General features: G+C 41.9%; 1 protein-coding gene across 8 annotated transcripts; it reads right to left on the minus strand.

The window, feature by feature from the left end:
* Positions 1 to 525: 525 nt before the first annotated feature.
* On the minus strand, positions 526 to 13,393 carry LOC105274963 (cGMP-specific 3',5'-cyclic phosphodiesterase). Of its 8 annotated transcripts, none has more exons than XM_020034464.2 (14): positions 12,793 to 13,393; positions 10,076 to 12,023; positions 9,520 to 9,727; positions 8,838 to 9,166; positions 8,386 to 8,625; positions 7,712 to 8,069; positions 7,297 to 7,466; positions 6,804 to 7,026; positions 6,381 to 6,455; positions 6,271 to 6,318; positions 5,560 to 5,841; positions 4,673 to 5,049; positions 4,085 to 4,521; positions 526 to 3,994 (listed from the first exon to the last, which is right to left on the minus strand). In XM_020034464.2, exons 3-14 carry the CDS (start codon positions 9,571 to 9,573, stop codon positions 3,357 to 3,359), a joined length of 3,231 nt encoding a protein of 1,076 aa, XP_019890023.2. In that variant the 5' UTR covers positions 9,574 to 9,727; positions 10,076 to 12,023; positions 12,793 to 13,393; the 3' UTR covers positions 526 to 3,356. The 8 variants fall into 8 exon arrangements, with proteins under 8 accessions (XP_019890023.2, XP_026827308.1, XP_019890017.2 ...); XM_026971507.1 differs by having other exon boundaries at positions 11,548 to 11,630; positions 11,684 to 13,393; XM_020034458.2 differs by having other exon boundaries at positions 10,076 to 11,630; positions 11,684 to 13,393.
* Between the last annotated feature and the right edge of the window lie 4,041 nt (positions 13,394 to 17,434).

A 17,434-nucleotide genomic window follows, 5' to 3' on the forward strand; every position in this document is an offset into this window, starting at 1 on the left:
GTTGAAAAAACATGAGAAATCGAATATAGATTGGATGCTGTTACATCCAGGAGGAATAGCAGTTATTGAAACTGTGTTGCGAATTATCAAAGTTTATCTTCAAGCCAGCACGGCGTGACTACGTGACACGATGTGACCCAGGAAGTATCGAATTAACTGCCTGCTTCCAAGATGCAACACGTGTATCAAGTTAATGGTAACGCGCTGAGTGAGTACGCAGATGATAGAATTAATACTGTCTGCGGAGCATCATGATGAAAAACTCGTGCACGAAAGTACTGCAAGCTTTACGTTGCAATATATGTATTGCATTTGCAATTTGTCGACTCTCCTTCTAGCGGGGTAAATACTTTACCACGAAAAGTTGTATCAATTCTTTCGTCACAATCTATAATTAAATTCTGTTTTTGTTAAAGGGTGTAGTAACTTTCAAATAATATTTTATGTAAAAGCTTAAATATAAGAATGGGCTATATTTGTTATAGGCTCACGAAAGGTTTCAAATAATTCAGTATACTTGCACGATTGTTTGAGCACATCCAGATTTTATTTAACCATGTGCAACAATTTCTTTGATAGGCATATTGATTCGCAGCTATATCAAAAGACTAGAAACCAGTCTCTCACTCTTGTGTTGCTCAAATCTTTGACTCACATCCGAAAACAATGCGCTCGAGAGATTCTGTAAAAAATAATGCAGTGATACGCAAGTTTTGCGCAAATCTTTTCGCGATCCCATACAATTTGATCGAAGTGACAATGTAAATTGCAAAAAGGATCGAATTATTTATTGTACATTGATTACCAAGAGATCAGAGTCGTTCAAACGAGATGCGCTCGTAATGACTGAACAATGAAAACGCTAACGCGATAACACAAGTAGCGTAAATCACGTTTACGGCAATCTCCCGAAGGGTCAACGTACAAAAGTCGAACTGGAAATAAGTGATGGACTCGCGGTGATCATGCTCGCATCACGGATTTGTGCACATGCATGTATGTGCACGATTCAATTATCATTGTGTGCGTGCCACTGTCTACCAGCACCGTGGCATGAAAGTGCCGCTCCTCGTTATATATTTACGATTTATTTTATATACACGTATACAATGATAAGACCGAAGAATGAATATTCTTGAATTTAAGCACACACACAATCATATTAACAGTTACTTGAGTTTTAGCTTTGAATTCCTCGAAAGAAGTTTCTTTCTTATAGAATGAAAATTTTTTTATTTTTTTACGTACAAAATTGAAAATACTGCACGTGTTTACTGTCTTAAAATTCTTTACTTACAAATTTCAATATGCTCAAACGATTCATTGTCTACATGATTTAAAACGTTTGGAATTTATTCACTTTTATGATATTGTTCTTTTACAGAATTCAAAATGTAAAGTTTTATTCTCACGAAACTTAATATTTCAAATATATGTTTAAATAATCGTCTTTTATAGAATTAATAAGATTGTAAGATCATTTACTTAGAAATCTTCGTTGTGAAAAATTGAAGAACATGAAACCTCATTGGAATCATCAAGAAATTGACTTGAGCAAGTTTTTTTATCTTAACGTTATCGATCGTTCCTCTTCGTTATCGTGGAAATCGCTCTGCGAAGAAAGATTGAAGAATAATGAAACAATGAAACTTTTTGTACATCGTGGAGCAGCGTGTCCGCGAGTCCGACTTCGGAGATTCTCGATCTGTAAGCGATACGTCATCGATCTCTTCACCCTTTCCCTTCTCTCACTTCTTTTTCCCTTCAAACTATATAGCCTAGAATATCATCGAAGTGTGATACAAAAAGATTGTCAAAATTGAATTCATCATTATCATTATCATCATCATCATCATTATCATCCGATGACGCCCGGCGTGTTCGCATGCACACCTAGCACACTCCTTCGCGTTCTACAGGATTGCGATTATGAGCAATGTCGTTGTGAGGTGCAACGACGGACCGTCAAGTTTTATCTACCTAGCCATCGACTAAATGTACATGTCTCACGTTGTTACGTAATATCGTGTCTACGTGTTATCGCCTTAAAATCTACGAGCACAACAGTCTTCTCGAGACCCGATGCAGAATTCTTCGTGAGACCATTCCAGGTACGCTTCTTGCTCTTTTCCTTCTTTTCTCTTCCTTTTTCTTCCTTTCTTCGAATTATCGTGTTCAATTTATCTTTCTTTTCTTTTGCACCACGGAATTTCACCATTAGTGTTACTATTTCGTTACTTTGATTCCTCGTTTTCTACAGCTGGTGTAGTGAAGTCGGAAATAATAGAATATTTTCTTCTTTTTAGGAAATATATATATTTTCTTTTTTTTAGGAATTCTCTGAAGAGAGAATTTATTTCTCTCAAGAATTCTCTCAAGAGAGCATATTTATGTAAATATGCAATTATTTCGATTTTACAATCCTCACTTGTATTATATATCAAATTTTATGTGTCAATAATGTGTAAGTGTATTGAATTTCGCTTTGTAGCTTTGACTCGCTTCGTGTTCAAATCTATCAAACAACATGAAGATTCTCTTTACTCTTCTTATTTTTACAAAAAACCATAAAATAAGCAATTACAGAATATTCTAATTGATCTTGTAATGATCTATTAAGTAGATCGATTTTTTGCTGATACAAAATCTGAATTCTTTTATGCATTTCTTCTTCTATTTTAGTTATTTTATCTTTGATCTAATAATTGTTGCGTTTTTGTATTGATATTGTCTTTTTAAATCTGTTTTTTTACAATCATCTTTTATTTCATTTATATGAAATTTAATTTCTCTTCACTGCTAATTCTTCTGGTACTATTTTTTTTTCGATTCTTAATTCTTTTGATCGACTTTAAACTTTTAAATCAAGTTCTTTTCCATTACAAAATTATACTTAATGTATAGCAATCTCTGCAAATGCCAACGCCCGTTGCTCTTTCCCTTTCTCTTTTTCTTCTGAAAATTCTTAAAAAGGATTCATTTCCCGTAAGTACTTCGCTGCTGTAAAACAAGTTTTAAACTTTTTTTCGAGCACTTTAATCCGTGTCGTTCAGATACTCTTCGAGAGAATAATTCCGTTGTGTTATCAAAGCAGACAATGATTTCTCTATTGTTGCGTTTCACGCTCTTCATTCTGCTCTCTCATAAGAGCGACTTTCGGGTTCATCTTAAAACCCTTTTTCATTGATCACACACTTCCACCTAAATGAAACTTCCGTTTCCAGGCAGTCCGAACGCTGAAGATTCCATCTTCTGTGTTCTGGAAGCTCCATAACGCGTCTAAATAGTTATTTCCAAGTGTCGCCATTCATGGACCATCACTCGGGAATGCTTTCAAGTGTCGTCGAAGTTAGCCGTCAAATGAGCAGACACAGCTTGTTCCGATTTTTCCGCTCCGGCAGCAACGCTTTTGATTTGCCGGCGTCCTCCGAGCTGCTCCTAGCGTAGAGAGACCTACTGATGCGGTGTCTGACTCCCTTGCTCAACGTACGACTGCCTTTTCTCAACGAGGCGAATCGGCCGAGCGCTGATTTGTCCGGCACCGGTTCCTTCTTATCGGCGTGAGCGCAGTTTAACGTCGTGACCGTGAACTCGATATCTCTGGGTTCGTAAGAGACAAATTCCTCCACCGGTTCCTCGATCGTGTCGCGATCGATCCACGTCAAGCCCATTTCGACCTTTTCCGCTAGATCCTGCCAGTGCTTCCGGTTCTCCATCGTACCCTCGTAGAGCGGCAGGATCCATGGAAACGTTTCCGACATGACCTTATAGAGCGGTAAGCAAATGACGTCGATGAAGCCGACCTGCATCTGCGGCAGCTCGTCCCGCCTCTCGCGATCCATCATCGCCACCGGTTGCTGATTGAGTTGAAGCCGTTCCAAGTCACCCTGATCGAAGAATTCATCAGCCACCAATTTTGCCACTCGGTGCTGCACTTCCCAGGGCTTCGCGATCGCGCTTACGTCACACGCCGTCATCATCATGCCGCACAACACTGCGAAAAAGGGTAACAAAGATGAAACAATCATTTAAGAGCGGAAGATATTCAAGAATTCAGCGAATAAACTCGCAATCTTCAACTTACATTCTTTCTTTTCTTCGCTCTGCCAGTCAAATTCGCCGTCGTCGATGAGCTCCATGAAGCTGTTCCTCTTTTTGAAATACATCGCCAGATCGGTTGACAGAATAGCGCTTTCCACGACCTTCATCACCCGTCTGTAATCTTCCATCGACAAGCTCTGGAAGATGTTGTTGCTGTCGGAATTCAGGATCATGACGCACTGGTCAAAGTGATGATGCTCCATCGTACTGGTCGAGTACAGGATTGCCAGCGGGGATTCTGTTTTCGTTTGGAAGGCATTGTTGGTGCCGCGATGGTCCAAGTCGTGGCAGAGACAGGCTACCAGAAGACCGAGGATCTCCAGATCGGTCATGAACCGTTCCATCTTGCCAGTTTTCAGCATCGCGAACATCGCCTGCGCCACGTTCAACGCGTGCCGCCAATTGTGGTACTTCACCGGTCTATCGATAACAATAATTTGCGATTAAACTCATTCAAGTAAAACTCAATTGAAATCGATATTTGTTTTACAGATGTTATCGTAGAAGAATCACATATTGAACAAAGGGAAAGGATCTGCAGGATAAAAATGTGACTGACGTGAATATTCACCTGTAGTTCTTCTTCACACTGAGGATCCACCTACACAGGACGTCGTACGGTATGTGGAACTTTTGTATAAGATCGCACTGCTTGAACATCCTGATGGTAGCACGACACGTGTCATCGTCAGTGAGATCGAAGTCGATGAACGTGTAGCTGTAGAGATTATACGTCTCCGCGGATGGTATCGCGTCAGAAACGAGTCGCAGGGCGTCGTCGTTGTTGGCGGTTGCATGATAGCTCAAGCACTCGAGGGCCACTTTCTGTTTCGCCATCAGTTTGCATGCGGATTCGTACATTTGTGTGTTGTGAATGCCGAGGCCGCAAAAGATGGCAAACGCCTCGAATATCGATACATCCGAATCGGTGAAGGCGGTACCGTTATCCTGCAATAAATATTTTTAATGAATATTCATCAACTCTAATGACTTTATAAAAGACGTATATTTAAAATATTTTAATTCCATCTTTCTTCTATGCTGATGGATCATAAATATTTTTAAACATACGTGATTCAATATTTTTATATAAGAAACCTTCTTATTTTAATATTAGCATCAATATTAACGATATTAGATAATATTATTATAATATAAAATCGTGCATTCTTTTTATATTATTATGAAATTATATTGGATGCGCAGACACATGTATTTAAATGAAATGAAATATCGTTGCTCGACTCTCAGTGATCTGTACTCGAGCAACGTGTGACTAAAAAGTTAGTAAAACAAAACTTGCATCGGATGTGTAACACAGCATGCAAATGATTAATAGGAGATTATTATGGATCAAATACAAATTAATAGTAATGCGTATGCAAATATTCAATAACAGATTAGTAGCGGATTATTTCGGATTAAAAATTAAGAAGGAAAGAAATTATCAATTCAGACCTTGTTGATCAATTGAGCAACTCCGATAACGATCCTCTGTCCATTGACGATCGGCATGCACAGGATACTTCTGATGGGTTCTCTTCCACTCTCCATTACGCCTTTCTTCAACCAAGTAGTGACATCGCCGATGTTGAGAATTTGGCCCGTCGCAGCGACGTATCTCGCGATCTGTCCCAAGGAACTCGATAAGTCGTTGGTACTCGGTCGATAGACTCGGGCCTCTTGCGTTTCGTTCTCCATCTCAAAAACCATGGTAAATTTGCTGCTCTCGGATGATGCCTATGGAGAACACGTAATGAAAGCGCTGCATACAAATTATGTAGTAATATTCCTTTATTGCCATTTTCATTATTGTTCTTCAATTATTATTATTATCAAAATTATGATCTTTAATAGAATTTAAATTTAAACATATATCTCAAAATTTATTAGAAACTACGTCTAGCGACACAATTAAAGGTATTACTGCCTGATATAGATATTAATAAAAGATTTAGATAAATTTTCGATCATTTGAGGGAGAGAAAGAGCTATTGAAAAATTTAATTGAAATTTTAATTGCAACGTTGCTTAATATTATGCGACTTAAGTTTAATTAAACGAAGAAAACGATGGAGCATATTTGTTATATCAGAAGCGCTGTAAAATAACTGTACATTGCTCTGTACATGTACATTTCGCTTTAGAATCTTAGGATCGTATACTCACGTGCTGTTGGAAAATGTCCTCCATGTCGATGTTGTTGCTCTGAGCCGCCAGGAAAGAGAAAAAGATCATCAGACTTACGAATTCGAGTAACACGTGGCGGTGCCACTCACCTCTCTTCTCGACAACGGCTTTCTGCTCTCTTGCACCGATTTCCCGGGCCGCTCGACGATTTTCTCGAGATGTCCCTGGAACGAGACTTAGCATCTCTTATTGTGCCTTTAGTCATCGCGCAAGCCGTTTTATTAATTTAGCATCGCACGTGAAATTATTAATAACATTAATCTAATTATATAATTTAATTAATCAAATGTTGCATAATACGTTAATGATATTAACATATTAATAATTTCACGTTACGTAATACAACGTTGTACACACACGCGTTTAATTAAATGCGTTTTTCTGCTCGTGATAAAACTGGTTTCAAGAATGGTCTTGTATTTTCTGTGACTTTATCGTGGTTGAACGATAACGCGAGCGACATCCGGTAAGAATTTTTATCGCTACGTCCTCGCGTACGAAGGTACACTTACTGCCTCGCCGCAGTCCAGATCCAGTAGATAAACGGCGCATCTCTCGCACTTGAGCAGCTCCTTCGCCTCGGTCATGATCTTCGTGACCAAGCACTCGAGGTTGTTCTGCTCCTCGAATATGTTCCTGGCCAGATTGAGGAGTATCTGATTGCGTCGGTACTCTTGTACGGACAGCTCGAACAGTTGAGCGTTCTGTATGCCGATGCCGCAAAAGGTGAGGTATCTGGGTAATCGATGCGTTGTAAAATTAGATGCGCGATCGTATTAATAAACGTATCGATCGCGCGCGGCGCCGATTATAATTGCGCACACAGCAATTACATAGTCCTGTAACTGGCCTTGTTATTATGCAATCAGTTGATGCGATTGTGCTCGACGCACATTAGTAGCCGCTCAAATATCTCGTCGAAACGATAGTTACTGATATCCGCTATTATAGCGCGTTTACGTGACGAATATCACAAATGTATACCGTCCACGCTTTCTCACCCACCTTTGAAATACCTCGACGTCTCTGTTGGTGAATTCGTTGCTGTCGTTTGTCTTGTTGATGATCTGGGCGACTCCGATGACGTCGCCCTCGTAATTGCAGATCGGCATCGACAGGATCAGGGTTGTCTTGTAGCCAGTCCGCATATCAATGGCGCTGTTGAATCTTGGATCCTAATAAGGATGAAATATCTATTTAATTTTGATAATATCCGAGTCAACGATTTAAATTAGTCGATTATTCGGGGAATTTATTATTATCCTTTTATCATGCTACATTTTTTGTAAAAATGACATAATCGCCATTATAATATAATTAATATCGTAGTAATAATTAAAATAAGGTTGAACGGAAAGTTCAAAGCTCAATGAATCGATCCAATAACGAGAATGTCAAGTATAAAAAATAGTAAAAAAACCTTGTAAGCGTCTTTGATGTTGATAATTTCCTTGGTCTGCGCGACGTAACCGGCAATACCGACTCCGAACGGTATTTTGATCTCCTCGTTCTTTGCCCGTTGTACAGCTTCCTCGAGCTCGGTGTCCTGCGTGACGTCAAACAGCTTCGCTACGAGATACCGGTTGTCCAAAGGTCCCTTCGCCAGAAACAGGCTGCCGCGATCGGCATGAGTGAGTAGGCCGACATTTACCAGGATTTTGTGGCAGAGGATGTTGATATCTAACTCGTTCGCCACATCCCTTATCAGTTCCATGAACAAGTCGCTGTCGTCCAGCTTACCGAGCTCTTCGCGTCGACCCATCAGCGAGGTATGAGTCCTGGAAGGTTCAGTGCATATGCATATTCAATAGCTAATTACGAAGCAAAGCCAGATTGGCTCCGAAAAAGTTTAGAAGTACTTCTAATATAGAAATAAATTTTAAAAAATTAAAAAGAAGCATATATGTATATATAAAATATATAAGTGATATCTCTTAGTCAATCAAATTGAACTTATTTTATTCTATTTTAAATGGATTTTATTTTATTCTACATTTTATGTTATTTTGTTATTTATTTTAATATAAAATGCAGAATAATGTTTTAGATATAAAAGCAACTGATATTTTATTTATCTGATGGCATGTTAATCACCTGTTGGGGCTTCTGCAGCGCTTTGCAGGTGAACTCGAGGCCAGCCAGGTCTGGAAGAGATCGGACGTGACACTATTACGTTTACCACGACTGAGGACGTTCTCTTCTTGTTCCACGCTCGGCGTACTACTCGGTGCTTTCATTTGTGGTATACACGATTTCTGCAATTTTTGTCGAAGCTGAAGGCTCGCTTTCTCCCGCACCCATGTTTCCACCACAGCAGGATGCGCTTCCAGGTACCTTTAATGTAACAATTTAACGTGTTTAAAACTTTACGTAAATTTGCATTTATAAAGATATTATAATAGAATAAGATTTGATGAATCAGCGTTTTATTTTCATGATACTCGTATGTTATCGCGTATAACAATGTAATTTAAGAATATTAGAGGAAAAGCAATTGATTTACTGTAGCGTTGTCATTTGCCAGTATTAGATTATGGATTAATTACCTTCCAACTCTATCCATCGTGAGATTGTCGTCCTCATCGTACTCGTGTATGGTGTCCTGACAGCTGACCTTTTTATTCCTGCATAGCCTGACAATCTCGCCTTCTTTCACGTCAGTCTTTGTGCTTGTACTTAGGGGTACTTTTGATTCTGGTCGCGCAGACGTTTTCAACTTTTCGGTATTGTCATCGGCGGAGTCGACGTTTTCCGATTGTCCGGGATTGGACGACCGTACTAAAGAGCAGTCGTCCTTCTCCGGTGTCCGAGAAGATACCGGTTTCGTAGAGATTTTCATCGTTTCAAAGTTTTCAAGGTTGTTGTTGTGATTAGCCTAAAGAGTAGAACAAAATTATCTAATCATTCGTTACATTATTTTTACACGTTTTCACTATCCCATTGGAATTTATAATAATTATAGAATTTCTTTACTATAAAAGAATAAATAAATAACACTATTTATTTAAAACGTTTGGCTGGCAATTTTTATTCCAAGCATTTGATGCAATATTTATAAGAATTCTTGCGACTCCTAGAATTTTCAATGCCTTTGACAATTTCTAAGTCGTCAATATCCAAGCTCTGGTCATAAATTATTAATTTGCAACTTGTTTTAGCATCGTTATCGTAAAACGTATATCACGCATTTGTAACGGCAAAAGCAATTAATGCAAATCGTTTCATTACTTCCGTGTCGGTGGCCTCCGACAACTCATCATCTACTTCGTCTTCTGCTTCCATATCACCTTGAGCTTAATGTAACGTGCATCGAGCGCAATAGGAACGTTCAGTTATGTCTGGGAGGGCAGTCGTGTGAATGAGGAAGCTTCACATCTCGTCGCCCTTTCGTTTCCTAGTGTATGCGTACGTCTTTGCGAGTAGCGGGAACTCGAATCTGAAAGAATTTACAATTGCTCGTGATGCGAAAGTTCTTCCCTTTCTCTTTGCCTCCTGTAATTGAAATAATATTTCTCTTCTTCTCTATAATTTATCGTCTCATAGAAACGAGGGTCTCGAGTGGCAACAAAGATTTATTTCGCGATTTTTTTATCGCGCCACTTTTTTTTATTACACGAACGTTTCTCGACGATTCACGTCAAACTTTAGCATACAGAGATGTACGGGATAATGTATGGAAAATTCAGTTTTCCATTTTATTGCTCCACGTATCAATGTAACTCGCATTAACGCAATTTTTCAGTCGTTATTTCGAGCAATCTAAAGAACCAAATTTTATACGAACGTTAGAAAACTCGAAGATTTTATGATTTCGTTGGAATGCTCTGAACGTTTTGTACAAGCGTCGAGGATTGAGGACGATCCCATGAATTTCATATCTCATCGGTATGACTCGTGTAGCTGGCATACGGCGGGATCCTTCTTCCGTCCCCCGTTCCAGCCTGTCTCTTAAGCGTTTTCGTTCCCTTTTAGCCTCGCGAGTGGATCGAAGGCAATGACCCACCAGGGAAATCCACGTCTAATCACTGAATTATGAAATTACGCGATTCAATATTCATGAAGAAGCCGCATCTAGCCGCCGCCGCCGCCGTCTGCAATTCTCAACGAGAATAACCGCTTCGCATTAAGTCCCTTGTTAATACGTTTCCTGTCGATGATTATCTTCCCCGCGAGCGTCTCTCGCTCTTGCGACTGCGACGTTTTATCCGTTAAATTGGAACCGAGGTTGCGGATAATTGGAATGTCATGATGACGTGAGTGGATACATGCTCAACGAGTATTCGTATGCGAAACTGTTATTATATAATAATATAATTTACGTGCCCGTGTAGTGCATCATAATCATTGTTACTCCAGAATGCTGTCATGTTACGCTGTTAATTTTCGTCACAAGTAGACCCTCGTTCTGCTTCAAGCACATATCTGAATACTTAAATATGAACTTACTGCTTTTCAGAGAACTTAATTTTCTGAAAAGTGTAAATATATTCTTTATTATTTATCTATGTATGTATCAGATGACGATCTGATCTAGAATTGACGTAAAGTGAACACTTAATTATCATTCTTCGAATCTAAATTAAAATTTAATGGATGAGAGCGTTCGATCTTTTTATGAAAGATATTAAATTTTAATATTTAACAGCGTAACATCCTCTCGAAAATCTCGTAAGTATCGGAAAGATTCGTTAAAGAATAATTCAAGTAGAAATTTGAACAGAATGACGTAGGTATAATGTGTTTCGTTACTCATTTGCTTCACTACAGCTTAATTCACTAAAAGTTCTTCATCTTTAATAACTTATAACTTGAAAGCTATTAGTGCGATAACGTTCTCATGAACTAAACTTGACTAAACCTTTTATAAGAGAGGAATCATATTACATGTCCACTTTTGCCAATTCGGAACATCCCTTAGTGAGCAATTAACTCTATAAATGTGTCAATAATTTATTTCTAAAGTTAACTTGCGTATATTTTATTATTATAATATCTTTACATTTAACTTGATCTCATTTACGTGAATTTATTAGGAGACTATAATCATAATACATTCAAAGAAGGCAATTAAAAACAAATTCCAATTCGAGATTCTTTAAAATTTAGAAAAGAAAAACAATATCTTCTAAGAAATGCAAATTAATTTTTTAGATTAATGTATTTTTCATAATTAAATTACATGCTTTTTATAACATTGACGCACAGTTTATGTAATTGTCAGATGCACTAATTGGATGGAACATGTTAATTACTTACGTAAGGTACACCTACACATTTAAGAATGTGCGAAGAAAATCAATTCTTCGGTACGCGAATGTAATCGCTTGCTTGCACGATATCTGAATAACAAACTCAATTAACACAAACACAGAGCCCCACTTGTATTGCTCACCTGCAGTAAATCATTCGTGAAGATCGTCTTATAAATATGGCACACCCGCGTGTCTGACCCGAAATAGCCATCATTCCAATAAAATGTCATTCGCAATTCTCTGCTGCTAATAAATGCTCGTCTTTATGGACGATCGAGTCCTTCGTCCACAGTCATCATGTCGAATGAACGTCATTTCAAGAGGCCACAACACTCCCCAACTTTCCGCCGCTATTCTTCTTTGAAGTAATCGTCACTGAACGCAGGAATACGCACAAAACCCGCGCGTCTTCTCATTTTGATGCCACTCGCAACCCCTTCGCGGTAAACGTATCTCTTTCATTCGCTACCCTTGGCAACTCTTTAATTCAAATACGTCGAGGGTAGTATTACGCTCGCTAGTTGACCGCGTCCTATTCTCGTCCCGTTGCACGCGCAACGGATGCAACGTGCTTCCGAAAGCGTTCAGCCGCGATCGACTGGACGGAACTGGAAGTTACTCGGCGAATGAAAGAGCGACCGTCGAAATTCGGAGCTGCGAAACTGGAAACGCTGGACCCGTCGCCGCGCGATCACGCAGACGCGTACTCGTGCGACTCGCGTATTTTTTTTCTCACGTTCAAGTTCGTCGGCGTTCGATACATCCGTCACGGCGTGCTCTCCATCATTTTGCGGAGCCTCGTCACCGGTTACTCAGTTTGGCAGACGAGTTCGAAGATTGCCACGCGCGCGCGTGGGCGCGCGCGTGCGAGATGTTAATCACGACGGATCCGTGATTTAATATCACCCCTCGATCGCGTCGCTTCCCGTATTAATCAGTCCCTTATTTCCTCCTCGTGTCGACTCATTCCACGTACGTATCACGCGCTACGAGTGAAAGTGAGAGTGTTACGCGCGCCCCCATATAATCGCGAAACCAATCGGGCGATCGGCGCATCCCTTTCGCCCTCGGCGTGAGACGCTGCGGCAGGATCACCGCGATCACGCGCGCCCGGCGTGAGCTTTAAACGAGAGGATCTCCGGCCGCTTCCGGAAGCGAGATCATCGTCACCTCCGCACGCAGCTTCGATCGTCTCCCCAAATAGTCGCTGGCCTCGAAGAGAAAAACCCTTTCCCCTGCGAGCGCCTACCCTTGCGAGCTCTTTATCGAAGATCGCCACGACCACTCGCACGGGACGGGATCAGTACGTGGCCCGATGACGTTCGATCGCCAGTTTGAACCCGCATCGATCTCACAGACGTCCTCGCGAGTCTCCCTTTCTTCGTCTTCATCCCTGCCGTTGTCGAAGAAGCGAAGCTCCGAGGCTGAGAAAGCTCTTCGCGATTATCTAGCAATAAATTGATCTCGGAAGAATCTTTGGCTCGTTCGCCAGGCTACCGCTCAGTTCGCAGACAACAGCTTTTGATAAATCATTCCGTCCCGTCGATGCCATGATCCAAGATCCAAGCTAGGAGTTCTGCGACTCGCCGCAGCTTCCACTCACTCGAAACACCTCTCGACTGTCACTCGGATCTCTCACAGACAGTTTTCCGGAGGATTCTAGATCCGATCAGATAAGGGATGCTTCTTTATCTTAATGAGAATCAGGACGATCGTTACCGGTCACTAGCGCGATCGCGTGTCGGTGCGTTTCGCGCCGGGACGCGTCGCAACGAGTCGTCGACGGCGACGACGACGTCGACGACGACGCGAGCGAGCACAAGCTACGGACCGGTCGAAAGCTCCGAGCTTACTGAGGAGTCTCTCTCTCTCTCTTTCTCGGCTTAGGCAGGCGCGGGTGTCCGCGGGGCGAGGTTGCGGCGCGGCGCGGCGCGGAGCGGAGCGGAGCTTGGCTGGTTACGCGTCCGAGCCTCCCACGGAGCTTCTCCGCTCCGCGCGCGTCTCGTACGCGCGGCGTCGTCCGCGTCTTGGGGCCGCTATCTCCGCATCGAGCACGCGCGCGCGCGTTGTGCGCGAGTGTGTGCGTGCGCGCGTATCCGCTCGGCGTGCTCCAGCTTCATGGACCCTCATCGCCCTCTCGCGCACACCGCTCAACGTGCCTGGCGATGGAATAGGTGTCGCAGTGCTTTGATATCTCCATGGTGCGCCCGTCATGGCCCACCGTTCAAATGGGTACCGATTCTCGCGGGGCTCACCGACGAGGCTTATCACCCTCGTGGTATGCCTCGCAGCCGCTGGATACGCGCTTATCTTCCAGCTGTAGGTGTAGGCGAGGTTGCGGCGCAACCGTTGCGCGCGTATCACTCTGTCTGTGTGTGCGCACGTGCGGCAGGGATACCAGAGGAGAGACGTCTTCCCTCTCTCGCGCGCGCTCTCTCGCCTCGCACTCCGACGAGATCGATAGCGGCCGGTGGTGAGAGAGTCCCGGACACAGGCAGGCAGGCAGGCAAGCGAGCAGGCAAGCGAACCGGTCGGCGGTCGGTCGATCGGTCGCTCGGTCGGTCGACCGATTGGCAGGCTGAGCCGAGACAGCATCCCCTACTGTCCGCTTGCGAGATTTTTGGCTTCGGAATTTCGCAAGTGCCGGCCGGCGTGCGTCGATATCCGATGATACCGCGCGCGCTCGATCGATCGACCCGTCGACCCCCGTTCTCCCTCTTTCATCTCCCTCCTTTCCCGCCCGCACGCGCTCCGCTAACGGGAGCTAACGAGCTCGCGGAACCCCTGATCGAGCGCACCTGCACCCGATGCGTTTCGCAAATGCGTTTTGGGGTATTTCACTGTGAACGCGTGTCGCTGTTAATGTAGCAGCGGCCGCGGAATTGCAGAGGGTTGAATTTTTCAACTTTCAACCCTTTGGTGGCCCTGCGTCGAGTCTGACTTGACGTCGCGTCGTTCTAACTAATTCAGTTGGTATTATACTATGTACTATGCTTTATATGTACTATGCTTGATATAAATACGTTACTATTTGACGTGTTGAGTGCTGTATCAGATAGATGTTGAATTATTAAAACAAACGCAAACTATATAGGATACTGTCCGGAAGCAGAATGCACGTATGTGTGTGTATGTGTGGTTTAGCTGGAACAAAACGAGAATAATTCAAACCGCAAACAATTCACTGACGCGAACACTCATGTAAAATTTTTTCAAATCCAGATAATGTTATGGATAATATGGATAATAGTGTATTATACATACTACAGCGAGTATTAATATTAAAATTAAATATTAAATACTTAAAAAGTATAATATTAAAAAGTGACATGCGCATTTTATTGCATATAGAATTCTTGAATAAACAATATAAAATATAATAATCTTTATATAATGAAAATATTCGAATTTGATTTTGCAACAAACCATCAACTGTTGGCAGTTTTTCACGTTTGCAATAAATGTTGCTTGAAATTTCTGACTCTATAAAAAACTAAAAATACCAAAACAAGATAACAATTTGTGAGATTGACTTTAGATGCGACTTGGAGGAAATCTTTTACATGGACTCTTATTTTAAATGTTTCAATTATGATAGTTGCGTTACTGATGGAGTAAGCTGCTCTTAGCATCGGTATGTTCTTTGTATCTGCTGTAAACAAGGCTTATATCGATCATTGTGCTCTCCCCGCTCGAGAGGTGCCGCATAATCTTTTGATACTACATGTAAAACCCTTATCAATGCTAATTGACAATCGTTTCGTGTTAACGTTCCGCAGTTCATTATGCAAGACACGCGCGTACGCGTACGCAGCTTTGACGTATGTCCACCACGTGAAAGCAAAATCGGATTATACCGATGGCACATCCTATATGGGGTGGGTCGCAATTTCTTCCGCAGATCCCCCAGATTGCAGTCGTGTTTCATGATTTCTTTCATTTGCCAGAAATGTGGATCGGAAAATTGAAATTAAGAAAATTGAGAAACGTGCCGTCGGCAAAGCTACTTCAATTTTCAATGTTGAACTCCTTGATAGCAGCACCAACCTTCAAGTTTTCAGTAAAACAATCGAAAATGCGCGAAGTGCTTAGTTTGCTGAAATTAGTTAACTCTTGATGTTAGGCATTAATACATTTTCGTCGCAGACTTCACTTCCGTAGTCGGTTCTCTCATCAAAGTTTAGCTGAGGCAGTGTCGATGCATTCATCATAGAATGCGTTGTTAAGTTGAAGAAACTGCGCGCTTTCCGAACACTATGTACATGCTTGATGTGCTTGATCTTCTCTTTTGGAGCTCTCTTTTGGACAATATTTACGTGCTGGTCTGGCACAACTGTTTTTCTTAAGAGGGTCTTGAATAAAGTATATATGAAAATTATGCAGTCAAACTCCGTTACATGTCTCGTGTCATTTCTTATTATTATTATTATTATTATATTTACGAATCAGTTAAAATTTATTTTTCACGAATATTCTGAGGCAATTAATGTCGTGCTTCTTTCGCTCCTCTACGAAAGTGGATCGATCGAATGAGGGTATTTTACGACCTTTCGCTACGACGACAAAATCTATGACGTAATCGCGCCAGCGAAATCCATGTGTTGACACAACGTCCGTTGATATAGACGAGAAACAATATTACGCGTCATTGGATTCTCATTTTCTGAGATTCTTTTCGGAGGGCAATGTCGACGATTGGCTGTTCCGATTTAAAGCGAATTTCCTCGCGACAGATAAAACACCAAAGTCAACTCAGCCAAGCTTTTACGATTCTATTCTCGATTTGTTTTTCTCGCTCCCTTCGATTTATCTGAGATTTAATTCTCAGGAAAATCCCGACATTTTCACCTTCAGCTCTGATTTGTGCGTGGCGATCGATCGTTCCTTCAAAGTCGCATATCACGGTAAAGTATGTGCAGTATAACCGACGTAGGTGGACAGATTGTCAGGGACGCCGATATCACCGCGGTCTTGTCCGGTTGGATTCCGGCCAGGGTTACGGTTTCGAAAACGGCGCAACGCGGAAAAAGATGGAGAGAAACGATATGATGAGAAGCGAGAAGATACGCGACACTGCGGGGGAGGAAAAAAAACGCGAGGAGGACCATCGAGATTTGATGGGCACTGAATGACTCGTTAGCGATGATGAAGAGGAAAGGGGTCAGGGGGAGGTTGTGCGGGAGAAATCGGGTGGGCATTAAATTTCGCTCAGGGTCGACGATGAGAGCTGCCGCGGTTTATCGTGGGGTTTACTCGCGATCTCTCATGCAACGCCGCGCCACTAATCTCTGCCACATCATGGAATACAAAGACGCAGAGCGGCGGACGAAATTGGGGCAACGCGCGCAAGAGAGGAGTGGATCTTTAGGGCTAAAAAGGCTCTCTCGTCGAAGCGAAAGATAGCGAAGAGATCACTCGTAAAGGTCAGACGGGAGCGCGATGCGTGACAAGAACTTAAATGCATCCGGTAGAAATGCGTGACAGTCATCTTAATCATCATACTCTACGATATACGAATAATGATTTTTTAAATGAGAATTACCAAATATAAATAATAATAGGAATGGAAAAGAAAGATAATAGAAGAAAATCATCGTTAGCTCTCGATGATGCATGTTGCGATTATTACCACATGTTTCACTTATATTTATTTGGCTATATGTTATCTCGGCGTTACTCCAGAATTTTGCGTCACCAGACGAGGCCGCCAACGTTTCGCTACGTGGGGGCGGTCGAATTACTGGACCATCATCATGCTCCTCCATTAAATATACGTGATGCGCTCTTTCGTCCTTTCACTCGTCCACTTCTCATCATCGTGGTTGCTGTTCGTGTTTTATCACAGCTCTCTTTGCCTATCTCACTGCTAACAACGTAGCCAAGAGAGATTT

Source organism: Ooceraea biroi, chromosome 7, assembly GCF_003672135.1.
Source record: "Ooceraea biroi isolate clonal line C1 chromosome 7, Obir_v5.4, whole genome shotgun sequence".
Classification (NCBI taxonomy): Eukaryota; Metazoa; Arthropoda; class Insecta; order Hymenoptera; family Formicidae; genus Ooceraea; species Ooceraea biroi.